Source organism: Neopsephotus bourkii, unplaced genomic scaffold, assembly GCF_033783945.1.
Source record: "Neopsephotus bourkii isolate Nb327-2 ecotype Australia unplaced genomic scaffold, CSIRO-AGI_Nbou_v1 NB_1765, whole genome shotgun sequence".
Classification (NCBI taxonomy): domain Eukaryota; kingdom Metazoa; phylum Chordata; class Aves; order Psittaciformes; family Psittacidae; genus Neopsephotus; species Neopsephotus bourkii.
Window position 1 is genome coordinate 10,485,415 of NW_026902239.1, and position 15,901 is coordinate 10,501,315.

The 15,901-nt window shown below is 35.1% G+C and overlaps 1 protein-coding gene across 4 annotated transcripts in view; it reads left to right on the forward strand.

Annotated features, from left to right (window-relative positions):
* Positions 1–15,901, forward strand: part of TRDN (triadin) — a 106,157-nt gene that overhangs the window by 52,471 nt on the left and 37,785 nt on the right. For all 4 annotated transcript variants that reach the window (XM_061378421.1, XM_061378418.1, XM_061378419.1 and 1 more), the window contains one exon: positions 13,303–13,353. In XM_061378421.1, coding sequence (XP_061234405.1) covers positions 13,303–13,353 — 51 coding nt within the window. The remainder of the gene's footprint in view (positions 1–13,302; positions 13,354–15,901) is intronic.

The following is a 15,901-nucleotide window of genomic DNA, read 5'->3' on the forward strand; positions in this document are numbered from 1 at the left end:
ATATGAATTGGTTGTATGTCTGGATTAAAATAATGTTTAGAAATAATAATATAGAAAGGATATTTGGTGAGAAATAAAGGTGAGGTGTCATAAGAGCATTTTACCTTATGCCAACACAGAAACCTAAAATAAGAACTAAAAGAAAAACTACTGAATCTCTTGAAAAAAATTACTTATCATTGAATTTTTAAAACCAACATGTAGAGCAAGTAGGATTTACAATATGTCTTTTCAGACATTAAAATTGTTATGTTGAAACATAAAACTTAAGCTCAACCTGTATTAAGTCAAAATGAAAATGTATTAAAAATCTTGAGATATTGGTGATAGGATGCAAAGCTTTTCAAAACAAGGGTATGTTTATTTTTCCAAATCGAGCAAAGCTTGATAATAGCAAGATGTGTAACCAGACATATGTGACCTGAAATTGGTATCCATCAAATTATCAGTAGTAAAATGCCCATACTGAAGAATCTATCACCCCAACTGGTGCTGAGATTACAATCCAGTTTTCTCTGAAGTTAATTGGAACTGGATCAGGCTTCTGTTTAATGAAACATTTTGTCAGTCCCAATAGAAAATCCAAAGAATTAATGGGCTTGAAGACCAGGGCCATTCATCTTTCTATGAATGATCTTTCATGTTAGGACTGAAGACAATTTATAAACAGTGCAGGAGAACATTCCATCTCTTTATTCCACCAGTAAGAATCACAAAAGGTTCAGCATTGCTCTCTCTCTTCTCTCGAAGAGAGAAACACATTGTTAATTTTACAGTGTAAAGAGTCTAAAGACATAGGTCATTGTTGGCAAGGATGCTGGTCACACGGGCAGAAGGTGTCTATTCACCATCGGCCACTGTAGCTGACCAGGCTGGGAGTACTGTGGGATACTTCACTTTTTGGAAGACTTAATCCATAAAAATATTCTGGACGATACCATGTTCAGCATTGCAATGCCTGCTTCTTTGACAATCAGTGACATACCTTACACTTTGCATTGGGACACTAGGCAGTAGAATAGAATCCAGCTGAAAATGCTTAAATTAGTCAGTTGGAAGAGATAAGGTGAATGTTCAGGCCTAAAAGTCCTCCATCCGAGAAGCTGAATACCTAATTGCCAGCTTGAAATGTTTTCCCGAGTATTCAAAGTTCTCAGACCTGTTCTGGATATAAATGCATGAGAAAGTCTTCTATGTTTGGTGTGAAGAAAATGGACATGGAACTGGTAATTCCTTTGGACTTATTATCTTACAGGGCAGCTCAGCCACATGGATGTGAAAAGGCTCATATTCAAACATATTTCATGGGCAGTAAAATAGATTTTGAGTGGGTTTCTCTACTTCCTGGACCTGCGCTGAAAAATTTTCTCTTTATCTTTCAGGGGACAAGGAGTCCCATCCTTGCCTCTCTGCAAAAAGCTGTTTCTTGACTAGAACTGATGAATAAAGGGGTCTAAGACCTTTTCTGGGTATAGCTATAAGCTTTCACGTACCAACATCCTCAAATAACCTGTTATAATCTCTAGACAACTGGAGGTCTCCATTTCATGCTAGCAGCTAAGATTTGTCCTTGATTGTATATGATTTTGTCACCTCTTTTTTTCTGGGCTACAGAAATACAATGCATGTGGCCTGAAGCCACCAGTCCCTTAGACATGCCAGTGCAGATATTGTGCATATCTGCTGAGTGACAGGCAGCTCTGAGCTCCTCAGAGCTGTTACTGTCTCTCTTTGCAGGCTTCTCTTAAAATTGTGTAAACAACAATGAGCTGAATTTCCTGGATCTAAGTCTATACAGAAGTTTTCTGAGAACTCTGTGATAAAGTCTAGTCAACAGCTTTTCTGCTTAGGCACAGTGAGGTTAACTCCCAGGGCTGAAGCTCATAGGGTGCAGAAGGCAGTCCTGGGAGGTGCAGGCTCAGACAAGCTTGTGCAAGTAGGACATGCTGATGGCATTTGAATATCATAAGCAAAAAGATTACCCAGACTGTCCAGAACACTAGTGCTCTCTCCAGAAGATGACCAGTTTAACGGTTTGCACTTATTTAAAGAAATCACCTCTCAAATTTCACTCTGGAAATATACATTATAGTTGCTGTGCCTGATTTTTAAGTATTTGTGTTGGATCCAATCCACAGTTATTGTAGTACCCATGAATAGGATGAAAGCTTTTTAAAAGTCTCCATAGCTAGTTTTGGTGTATGGACAAGACTTCACTCTTCTGCTTTCCTGACTAGGAGATATTATGAATGCTAAAATGTTAGCACAAAATTTACTTTACATGGAATATAATAACTGAAAAATTAAGAAGACACAATACAACTACATATTAGAAAAACTTCAAGGGGAGTAGTAAGGACACTATAGGGATGAAGGAAGAAAAGTGTAATGATAATTACAAACCCAGGGAAAGCAAAGATCACCTTCCTGGAGATGTAAATTGAAAGCAAAGATAATAAAAGTACAAGTAATGACAATAGGATTGCACATTCAACAGGACTAATATCAGTTTCAGAATCCTTTTGCAAGGATGAAAATTCCTCTCTAGTGCCTTTTTTATTGCAATTATTTTTGCTAGTCCAAGTCTTATCACTAATATTTATCTTTAATAGTTAGAAAAGACTGAACATTTGATATTGTGTGAAGAAAAGAAAAAGTGTTCTTTGGTGGAGGTAGTAAAAGAATATCCTGTAGGGGACTTTGCAGTCTTTAACAATGGGCATTCTCAACATGCTAAAATTGCAGAGCATTTTCACAAAAGATATTGAGAAGCCTAATAACTGTTTCTTGCAGACTTAATAAGCTGTTGGCTTTATTTCTTTCTATAACAATTTTTATGACTGATAGTCTGGTTCATTTTTTCAGGGTTAGTTTTATGTTTAGAGACAAATTCAATTATTCGACAGCTATATGTTTCCTTATATTTTGGTCCTTTTTACTAGAAATTATTTTTATACAAAAAATATATATATTTTTTTATGGACATTACCGATATCAGTTGCAATTTTGTGAAAGAGTTGAGAAACCTGGTGAACAAAATTAGAAATAATGATCTGTAAAATATAAGCAAGTGCAGACACTTCAGCATTGTCGTCCATGACTAATAATGTATTTATTAAACTACTCTGGAACTTCACTCCAGTTTACATATGGGTATCTGACAATTTAAAATCTGAACATGGATTCCTCATTTAGGTAGCCAGGATACACCTGAAAAAAACTGCACACATAACAGTGGGGGTTTTTGTATGTTAAAGTCAATGCATTCTGGCTGCGAAACTTTAATCTGATATGTGGTCTTATGAGTAAATTGCTGGAAACCTTTATAAAATATTCTAAGATCAGAATTATTTGTTTTTTTTTTTTTTACTCTATACTTCAAAGATTAAGAAATTGTTGTTATAAGACATCCTTCCTTGATTTTATATTTTTGCTTAGATTAAATCCTCTCTCTTGTCTTCCTCTTGCACTCCCTTTCACACACACAAACACACAAGTAGGTCACTATGTAAGTAATTTTCATTTCAATAAATATAATTAGCTTAGAAAACACAGTAAGAAATTAGCCACCTTCATGATACTGTTCACAGTATCACAGTATGTTAGGGATTGGAAGGGACCTCAAAAGATCATCTAGTCCGATCCCCCTGCCGGAGCAGGAACACCTAGATAAGGTTACACAGGAACGTGTCCAGGCGGGTCTTGAATGTCTCCAAAGAAGGAGATTCCACAACCTCCCTGGGCAGCCTGTTCCAGTGTTCCGTCACCCTCACTGAGAAGAAGTTTCTTCTCAGGTTTAAGTGGAACCTCTTGTGTTCCAATTTGTACCCATTTCCCCTTGTCCTTTCATTGTTTGCCACTGAGAAGAGCCTGGCTCCATCCTCGTGACACTCCCCCTTTATATATTTATATACACTATATATACACTATATACACTAATAAGGTCACCCCTCAATCTCCTCTTCTCCAAACTGTAGAGACCCAGCTCCCTCAGTCTTTCCTCATAAGGGAGATGCTCCACTCCCTTAATCATCTTAGTTGCCCTAATGCCTACTGTTAACCATGTCTGTATTACCAAATAGATTTTTTATTGGCATAAGATTATTCTACATCAAAAATAAAAAGATAGTATTTCCTTGAAGTAGAGATAGATTGCTAAATTTCTGTGAGTTTGTTTATGTAACAGGTAGAAAAATGTATGAAATAGTTCTATTAAATGATCCTTCTTTTTTTTTCACTTGGTTATACATTATTTTATTTTTGTTTTAGAACAACGCAGTTTAAAAAATCATAGATTAAAACAAGAAACCACAAAACCCCAGAAACTTCTGTTAAAGCTTGCAAGACATTTTAATTATGAATAAACTGTTCAGCAAAGCACCTTATTTTTCTGTTTTCAGTCTTCTATTTATTCAGCACAACAGCACAAACTGTTTATTTGTTCAGGTCTGACTATTAATCTGCACTAACAACAACCACCAAAATGTTCCCAAAAGAAAAGATTCTGAGACCAGATAATTTCTCACGTTTCCTTTTAAGAGCAATCAAACAAAATTCTATGACATCTTTGCCTGGGAAAGGGGAGGGGAGAGGTAGGAATCATCTGCTTAGATAGCCTAGATGTTAAATTGGATTTGAAAGTGTTTTTTAGCCTATAAATGCTCAAAAAGAACTGGCTTGGGTATTCAGATAGGGTAGTTAAAAACATACAAATATTTAAGGTCCTGCAATTTATGTGTGTCAGATTGTTTCTATCTATTAAGTACAAAAGAACAGTTATGTAGGATCAGACCAAAAGTCAGACTCACCCAGTGGATGGGACAGAAGTCCAGGTTCTTACGTAAAAAATTCTTTGCTACAAGGGTTTTCTAAAGTTTAAAATATCTATAAGCTACAAATATATATTTCTTATATCTGATCTCAGAAGAATATCTGGAAAAATTCACATTGCTAGCTAAAATGGTAACTATACTGAAGTTAGAACATTGTTTTTATAATTTAGAAGTCTTTTTGCTATACAGTACCAAATCTGGAAAAATAAAACTAGTGGGTTTTCTGGAGGTAATGTTCATGTTAAGAAAACAGATTTCAAGCAAAAAATTGACTAAAGAATTTCAGGATACCAAAGATGCAACCTAAAAACTGAGTTGTCAATGTGGTTGTTATATGTGTCTTAGAAACTAATTATGCAGTTCCATTCACCCCTAGAGCATATATCTATTTGCACTGGCAATGCCTTCTGAATTCAGTTTCTTTTACGTTGCCATATGGTAATGTTCACTTTTCTGTATATGAGTTGCTATAATAGGTCTCTCTAAAAGGCTTTCACTGTCTCCCTAGGCTACACTTTACTACAAAGCATTTTGCATATCTTCATGTAAAGTACACCCTGTGTTAAAAGATGAAAATCATTGATTGGTTCAATTCTCAGATGTTAAACTGCTTTCCAGATACATATTTTTTTGCATTCTTTGTGGCATCCATTTCTGTAATTAATGTTCTTTTAACAATCTCATCTTGTTTTACTTACACTGATCAATACGATAATAGCATACACATGAAAAATCAGCATTTTATAATGGGAAGAAACTATCTTCCATATTATCCAGATGAAACAAAACTATATGCCACTAGGGAACAGGGTTGTTCAATTATAGTTCTTTTGCCTACTGAAGAAGAGTGAGTAGATTTCAGCTTGAGTCGAAACATTTTAATCCAGGCTTGCCAGCTACCTTTCAAAAGATACAGAATTTTGAGCCATAAGGCTAGTAGAAATCCTGGGAAATGTAGTAGCACAAAGTCTTGCAGCTGTTTAAGCTATCCTCTTAAATCAGGGAAAACACTAAGCAAAACTATCCATGTTACCTTTGTGGAAAACATTTCTGACCCAGCAATGAAGCACTGAGGAGTATATGACTGTCAGATAAAATGCTTCCCTGATTGGGAGCCTGGTGTGCATGAGACAGGGTAAATACCTGAATTGGGAACTGAGGGGGCCTTCCAAAACTAGTTAAATCCACAGCACCAAAACTGGAGGTCCTCAATGTTTCTGAGTGAGCTCAGATCCCCTCACAGCAACTGCTGTGCCAAGGAGAGTGTATGAAAAGTGAAGCCCCATGCTCATGACCCACAAAAGCAGTATCCCTGCATGACAAATCCCTAAAAAAAACCCCAAACTAAACACTCAAAAAACCCCAGTTGTCTCTAGAAGTGATTGAATTTATACAGGAATATGCTTTTGAAGACTAATTCATTAAAGTGTGATAAGCAGAGTTAGCAATTTTTAAAGCTGAGCAAAGGAACTGTGATTAGTCTTGTGATTTTTTTTTTCTTTTTTTCCCTCCTTCCACAAAAACACCCCTACTGAATAGATTTATATGGGGAAAAACTTTGATGCTAATCAAGATTAGCCATTTTATGTATTACTGTGTATATCATTTTACTCTACTTAGAGTCTACAAGTTTTGTCTGCATTTTTGGGGGCACAAAATAACATTCAATTAAATACAGACTCTGATAAAATTGGTTATGAAAAACATTATTTAAAACTGGTCCAATAACATCTTTGCAGGCTGGAATTCATAAAAAGAATCATTTCAAGACAATTTGACTTTCCACAGAAGGAAAAGAAAAGCCTGGTTTTGATCACGTGGCTCTTATCTCTGATTTGTTTGGGTTAGGGGGTTTGTGGTTATTTTTTGTTTTGCTTTCTTTCACTCAAAGTGCAATTATCATTCTTTTTACATTTCAGAACTAAGGTAGAGAACTGCAGTCTGGGAATGAGAAAAACATTTTTAACATATTTATATACTTGGAATAAAAATTACCGCCATGTAAAAATTGTTTAGAGTTGAAAACCGTTTAATATCTTCCACTTTTAGTTCCTTCATACTTTCCTTCTCTCAGCTTTTCAGAAAAAAATAAATATTTTTCTATTTTGCTAAAAGACAATTGTGTATTGAAAGGTTTCATGGGATTAATTTTTTAAGCAGATTTAGTAGATACACGAAATTCACAAACATATAAAAAAAAAGTCAGAAGGTCAATGACACAATGACACAACAAAGGGAAATCACAACAATCAGTAATTTTATGATAATAAGTATATAGTTAGATTATGATATATGCTTACTCACCATTAATTACTAGAGCTATTTTATTCTATACTAAGAGGAATGTTATTTCAAACATAGAAATAAGGAAAAGTATGTATATATTCAATTGTCTTTAACATAATGAGAAAAGGAGTGAAATAAATTCAGTTTAGAAAGTTGGATATTATGAAAGACTGGCTTATAATAAAATCTTTACAGGGGCTGGGATGTTTTACTGTTATGAAAATAACATGCACACTGTTCTGAAAATGTCTTCCTTGTAATGCATCTCTTCTGATGTATGTCTTGCAAAAATAAAAATAACACCACACTGGAATAAAGCACGTCTCAGCACTGACGATGATGCCAGCAGATCATCTACAGTGAATTTTTATTATAGACTAATGAAAATACAATAGTATTGGAACAATTGAATATTTGTTGAACTGGAATCTAATCTATTTATTTTTGTCCTCTTCTGGCTTTACAAAGAAAGCTTAACATATATCTGGAAGGCCATGTTAAATCCCTGCATTCTTGAGGGAACATAAAACCTACTTGGTTACTCTATGCTGTTCAAGATAAGTAAATTGTCCAGAAAAAATTGAAGGTCATGTTCTCTATTATCTCTGATAGCTGTTTAAGGATGTCAAAGTAAGTATCAGGTGGAGGGAAGAAAGACAGCTAAGGTGGAGTAGCTGAACTTTTGCTGAACAAGTTTAGGAGAACCAGCATCCCTTCACAACAGACTTTACAGTTTGGAACAACACGTTGTTTGAGGTAAATATACATCAAAGTGGAGGGCTTTGCACCAAGAAGAATGAGAAATAGTAATCTGTGATCTCTTCCAAAAGCAGTCTTATAGAGCAAATGAAAGAAACACTGTATAATTTGGCAAAATTTGAAAAAAAAAAAAAAGAAAAAAGAAACCTACATTCTCACTTTAAATAGTAGCTGTGAATTCCAAAGAGATGGATAAATCATTTTGAAACCATATTTAAAAGGCACTATGGCCCATTATCTCACACAGTGGATGAGCACACAAACTGTTCAGCATCTTCATTGGTATAAGGCAATTTTTTTCCTGTAACATTTTCAAGATCGTACGACACATGACTTCAGGAAAAGGTGTTCTGCACCCAGTGGGAAGTTGCTATGAATCTTCAGAGCAGGGCAAGATCTAAGAAAACACTGGGGATAAGACTGTGCTCCCAGCAAGCTACTAGGGAAGTCACCTAAATTAGTCATACGTGTCACTCAGTTTCCAACACTGAATGATTGTACCTAAATCCTTCTGTTACACTGTCTTTTGTTCCTGGATATAGACATAATATAGCAATTTAATTCCCCAGTTAAATATAGCCTGTTCTTTTGGGGTTGGTGTTTTTTGGTTTGTATTTTTTTTTCCTCACTTTTTTTTTCCTGTTGCAAAAGTGGGGTTGTTTTTTTTTTACTCCTAGAGTACAGCTACACAATATATTACTAGATAGCTAGAAGTTGCTCTAACGTACAACTTCCTTTATTCTCCTCCTAGCCCCACAGGATAGCTGTCATCTTCACCAGTTGGTGTTATCTAGATTCAACATACACATCAGCTGCACAATTGCAAATTTCTCCAGAGGATACGAGCAGCAGGAGAGTTGACTACAATTCTTCATACAGACAGCATCTAGAAATACATTAGAAATTACTCCCTTCTCATCTTCTAAAGCTCTTAGCACCACTCACACCTTGCCCTCAGTATCTATTTCCACCAACTTTTCAGGATAATCAGCAGCCTGCAACAAATTAGTCTTGATAAACTAGCAAGGATATAGCCCCATTAAATTGCTGGCAATAGCTGTAAGGGTTTTAACTGTTCAGGAGCAAATCATTAACCTCTGGCTCACCACGACTCTGAATAGGACTCATTTTCCTTTTCATACTTGGATGTTTATAAGAGAAAGAATGTCAGAACACCGACGGTGTATATTGCTGTGTTACCTGTAAAAGACTATGAAAAAAAGATGACCAACTAGTAATATTTTCTTAGAACAATGTATTATAATTTCAAGTGAAATTCTATCTGTTCAATTATACCTTTAAAAGATACATTAAACCTATATTCCATTCTCACTACAGTATTTAAGTAGAAACAGGATGGCTTCAAGAATAAGGGGATGATACTGAATTTCAAGAATCAAGAGTTAAATGCCCAGTTCCTTTGCTGACTTTCTGAGTTACCTTGAGTAAAGCATTTTTGAGTTACCTTGAGTAAAGCAGTTTTGAGTTTCAGATGGGGGCAATAATCCTTTTCTTTTCTCACTTTGCCTTTCATACCATTGACACTTTTTGTTTGTTTCGTTGCTGTGGGAGTTTTGGGGGAGTGGGTGGTTTTTTTGTCTTTTTAAGGTATATTTCACCATTAAGATGATAACTCAGCAGAGAGTGAGGTCTAGGAGCAGTTTTAGCAATGCCAGATGGCTACACACCACTTCATTCCCTAGCGAAGCAAGATGCAGGGCTGTGCTCTCCCAGTAAGAGAAGAAATGTACCCCTCTTAAAGTTTCAACTTCTGTGTTAAGGAGATAGGATATTATATTGTTATAAATCCATGTGGTACCGAAAGCAATTTATGTAGGCTGAGTCCTATAGATGCTATCATAACACTATACAATTTAAATGTCTAAGAATAAGGCTATATATTTTATTATACCAAAAAAGAAAATAACAAAAAAATCAAAATCAGAAACACAAGAACAGATGAAGAAGGGAACTGCTCCAGGAACCAGGAACCTCATGCCATACCATGAGGGGCTGTGCTCTTCCTTCACACTGACGTAAACCTGCACAGTGCTGCATCATTAACTCACAGATTCAGGGAACTGTAATTTTTATCTCTTTCTCCCACCCTGATCTTCCCAAAGCTGGAACTTTGTAACATGCAGCCAGTGCTGGGCTGTCCTTAGACACTGTGAACTGCTGTTAATGAAGATTAGCTGTGTAAGGGGTGGGGGAAGCTAGTACACTAACTGCATGTTCAACAGCTATTTCAGTAAAGCTGTCCGTGATACTGATCATCAGCTGATTGTGAAGGTCTGCTTTGGGTCAACAGTACATAGATATATGGGCCTGCTAACAATATGGTCAGATATATCTCCTTTCAGCATCTTGAAATGGTCACTGAGGAGACTGCTAGCTTCCTTTCTTGGCATTATTTAATCAATCTGCGTGTTCTATATATCTGCACAAGACCTGCAGTCTAGAAAAGTCAGTGCCAAGCAGTATCCATATTTAAAGAAATAAAGTGCTTACCCATCCAAAATCCAAGGAATGCAAGGGGAAAGATTATTTTTCATGTCTGCTTGATAACTGAAGAAAACAAACAGTGAAATACAGCTTTTAAAATACATACTCCCTCGCAATAATTTAATAAAACATGCTGTCATCTCATAAAGGATCAGAATGGTTGCCGTGGTGACAAAGATTATCCTTGCTGCTGCTTGATTCTGTCATTTTTCTAAACATGAATTCGTAATATTTAGGATTTATTAACAATGTGTCATATTGATAGAGATAAATTACATGCTTTAAACTGGCCCTGTAAGTGTTCTATGGTATTATAGCCGGTTTGTCAACTCAGCAATAAGACATGATGTGATTACTAGAGAATTAAAGCTATTTGTCATTAAAGATGAAGAAAACAGTATTGAAATTCTCAGAACAGAAAAAAACCCTCTCCAATAATCTAATGTGTTTCCTTATTTTAAATATTTTAGAGTTATCAAAGAGTCACTATTTTCTATCTTGTAAATCGATCAAGATCAGCATATATTCAGACCAGATTTATTTGTGCTGGGAAAACTTAGCTTGTAATGTATCAGAATTGATGTGTTCCAGGCTGCAATTTTTTATGATGGCTCAAACTATAATAGGAAGCTTATGAAGAGATCTTATTGATGCCCTACTTTGCAATATAATAAAACATATATATACACACTGTATTTCACTTTAAGGACCTTGTGCAGGATTTTTTGTGATGTATAGCATCCTAATTGTAGCAGCAAGTTAGATAAGATTCTCAGTGCAACTGTCTAGAAAGTGACCTTTTTGTGTACCGTACTGAAGTATTTGTGTCAAGTAAGCTTCACTGCTAACAGAATGTGAGACTGATTTAAATGGCCAGCTCTACAGTCATTGCTCCATCCTATTTTGCAGTCAAATTAGCAGTAAGAATTTCCCTAAACCCTTAGCAAATTTGAATGCCTTTTGTTTTCATTTCTAAAGAACAAAAGTTTATACTTATTTTTTTCTGTAGTGAGACATGTGGGATGTGTGGGAACTCAGAAAAGTTGAGGCATCTTAAGGCAAATAAAGAATATGTGTCTGTGTAGATGACTGCCTGAAGAATGTGATTTATCACTTAGTGGGGCATATTCATCTCTGTGTGTAGGATGACCTCTTGAGCTGGGTGAGATACGTCTCTACTGCATGTTGCAATGCAGAGGAAGTGACAAGAAGAACAAGCAGGGAAACTGAAAATCCAGAAAAGGATTTTCTATCAACTGGATTATCGCAGTTGATAGAAAAATAAACTTCACACAGCTGCAGAAAGAAAAATAATCCAGGCTAAGATGAAATATAGTTAATCAATATGACATGATTTCTTCCTAATCACAACCTTTGAGGTTTATATAACAATAAATAAGCTATACACCCAGGCTGCAAGGAACAAGATGAAAACTGAATAAAAAGTCCTTTAGCTTAATGTAATCATATAATTAGCTTAATTTTGCTGCCGTACCTTAGTAGCTAATAGTATTTTGAATTACATTGCACATCAGCTCAGTGAAATAGTATTCTCTTTATCCAAAGACAACATAGGCTGATACCACAGAATAGGTAAGTTTCCTGCAAACAAGACACAATCAATATTTCAGATGGCAAATACTATCAAATAAAAACATTCTGTATTTATTTTCAAGAACCTATACTAAGATCAAAATTGTGGGAAGTGAAATTACCATTGCCTGGATCTCTTTGGCAATGTGCATGCTGTTACAACCTGAAGAAATAACTATGGGTATAAGTGGAAAATTCCAGTTTTCTTCAAAAAGCATTAAAATAGCTCTTTAGAGTTGAGATGTAATATGGATAATATTTTCTTTGTTGGATTAATTTTGGGATCAGTGTTCCTTGTTAATTAGACACTACAGGACAAATCTAGCCCTAAACTACAGAAGCATCTCCCACAGAGTCTGTGAGTTTGTCATATGCTTTTGTCAAAGATGAATTTGATCCAGTATTTTATACCGGTTTCCTACTGCAGGAAATATGTGCATAATATCATAAACCTGGCACTCTGTGTAGTCTTAATAACTTTACTGAACACCTGTAATCAGTGGCCTTTAAATTTCTGACACTATATTCAAACAGTGCTATGCAAGCTTCATTTAATCCCGGTTTGTTTTTTCTCAAATTCAACACTTTGCATTTTCAATGTTATCCTTTTGTTTCGCACAGTAGGAAAAAGGTCAGTTTCAGAGGTATATGGCAATAATTTAATATCAATAGCATAAGTGAGGAATTTTGTTTAAAAGAGATAGTGTAGCAAAAGAAGGTAAATACTGTACCACTTCCTCTTCTAACAATACAGTACTCAATGCTTTGGTATATAGCAAATGAATCATTCTCCAAAACAATGGGCCCTAACCTGGAACTTTCATTTCTGTAATCTGTATACAGTATTGAATCTCTTCTTGCGTGCTGGAGTTATCAGCTCAGCATGTGAGCTCTAAAAAATTTAGTAAATGCAGTAAAAAGAACATTTTTTTTTTCCTTTTGAAGGTAAGTTGGAAAACATAAAATAATGGTAATTCAAGACACATTAAATAATATTTAGTGAGAACATGGGTTTTTCTGATTCATGACCAACACATGTTACTGTATAGCTGTTGCAGACCAGCAAAACATATTTTTTACTTTAAGATTGCTCAGTTAAATCCAAAGTAATTATTAAGTCATTTAATGTTACTAATTTTTGTCCATATATGCATATGTATATAAAATTGAACTATACTGTGTATAATTCTGAATATGCAGATGATAAAGACATGGCTCTCCTGTAATATTTAAAGAACGTAGGTGCTTTTTATTATGAAAATGCATCTGATATTTTGTGTGTGAAGCTTATTATAATATTGCTAAATTTACATTGCATTGTTTTCAGAAATTCCCAAAGAGAAGCTGGAGAGACATGAAAAGCAAACACCAAAAAAAGGTGACTTTATATTTCTGTCTGATTATCTACGTATATATATGTATATATGCAATATACAGTGTATTTGTTAGCTACATATGTTATCCCTTTTATATTATAGAAGCATTCAAACTGTAAATTATCGCAGAATTGTCTGTACCTTAACATTAGCAAACAGTATAATTTTGTTTGTTTGGCTATATTGTCAATGGAGAGTCATAAAAAATATTTTACCATCCAAACTTATCCAGAAATCTTTTTTTGTAGCAAAGGTGCAAGAAAGTAGAGTATGGATGAACCTCCTCTGGTGCAAAAAGCCTGAAGTGTGTTGAGCAAGGAAAAAAGCAAATTTATAGGGCAGTGGGTGCTAACCAAGTTACGAAGTCATAGTTAACAGTGAGACAGGTGTGTATCAGAGATAAGAAAAGCCTCCATTTTAAGAAACTACTCTTTTTCAGATTGCTCAATCTTTCCAAACTGGCACATTTTAAAAATCCACAGAGGAACTGGTTTGGACTGGTTTTCAAAGGTCAGGTAAAGAAAGAAATTTCCTGGGATATGTGCAGATTTTTTGCCTAAGAAACCTCCTCTATAAAGGTTAGGTTGCATAAAATTTTATGAACTTCTCTCTGATCCACCAGTGCTATGATTAGTTATGACAGGAGGAAGCAAGAAGGGAGCTTATTAAAAGTAGTATGTATATATACACACATGCATGTGTATACACACATGCTCCTTCACACAATTATATTCAGTTCTGTATGTATTCTTATATGTATTTATAGTATTTTACAGCCCTATTCCTAGCTTTCCAGTCTGTGCTAATCAGGGTCATCTGGAGTGTCTAGACCTGCTTCCCAACTACTTAATAAATCATGTTGTATGAAAATGAGTTTTTTTAGGTTATCAGTGGTCTAGCCAGGCAATAATGCAAGGGATCCCAGTTAAGGTCTTTTCACACACCCTATTCTAAAAACACAGACAAAGTTGCAGCCTTGACCAAAACAGCCTCTTGTGTACCATTTTATCTACACAGAAGTCCATTGCTTTACATAGAACATGAACTTTGCAGAAATGATTACTAAGATTTTACAAAATGCCAGAAAAAAGCATTCATGTGTCATAGAGCTAAGTCACTTTATGCATATGCTTGATAATGCTGTCTTTAATTATGCAGTCACTTACTGAAGCACAGGACAGATTTTTTCTGTTTTTTGATTTCATGTTTAGTTCCAAAAATGCATCTTGTACACAGGAGGAAAAATTATAAGAAAACATTGTGTCTGGCCTCAAGCTAGAGTATGATAAAGGCATGAATCTTAAGGGAGTTTTACTGTTATCTTCTAAAGTACCTCCAGAAAGTATGTGAAACTATAATATTTTATTGTTTTTAATAGGAAAAATCCAGAGGCAAAATGGATGTTTTTAATAAATACAAACACCACAAACAAATTTCAGTTATCCACCCCAAAATGTGACACTAGAGTTCTAAAAATAATTTTAAGTATATTTTTTGAATAGTCAACCTCCCTGAATCCAAGTCCCAAGATTTACAAAGGATTTCGATCCACAAGCCTGATTTTGAAAAGTTTTTACTGAAATAAGAGGAATAGATATAATTACTGAAAATCCCAGATGGAAGTGGCTGAAATTATAAAAAAGATTCTTATGGCATTAAGATCCAGGCAAACCTGTGCCCTAAAATTTGCTTTGAATTAAATATTTTGATAAAGTGTTAGTAATATTTCAATTATTGTACTTTTCAATTATTGTACTTAGTCAATTTGATCCTGAAAAGAAGAAATACTATGAGAAATGATTCACCAAAGCATTTTCTCATGCTTAAGAGCACTGAAATTATTTCACACTTACGTACACACATAAGCACAAAGTCACTATAAAATAGGTTCTTTCCAATCTGGTATTTGATTTATTAGTACTTTCAAAAGGGCAAATGGTACCCTGGACTGTATGAGCTTGGCCCATCACTAGCAGTAAGGTATTAATTATTCCCCTGTACTCATCTCTGACAAGGCTACATCTAGATGCTGTGTCCAGTTCTGCACTTCCCAGTTCAGGAAAGCCATCAGTAAACTGTATTGAGCTCAGCCTGAGGCCACCGTGATGGTCAGGGCTGGAGCAGTTGCCCCAAGAGGAAAGGCTGAGGGATAGGGCTTTCCCAGCCTGGGACAGCTGTCCTGTGAGTTTGTCATTTTGTGACATAAAACTCTAAGCTGTTGCTGAAGGCTCTTTAAGTAGCAGTGTCATAATTGTTATTACTATTACAATCAATGAATAAACATAACTATGCAGTACTTTGTAAACAGGGAAGAACAATACTAAATTATATCAATATAAAAGTACATGTAACTACCTTCTCTAATGGAAGGCTCAATGATAATCGAGGGACTGATCATTTCTGATTTTTATGGAAAACTGATTTTAACAATGAAACGAATTGTCCTGCATTTCTGGGAAATATATCTTATTACAACAGACATTAAGAAGAAACTGGAAAAGGCTGATTTACAGTTTGGCTTTTCAAAAATACTCTTCACTAATACATTGC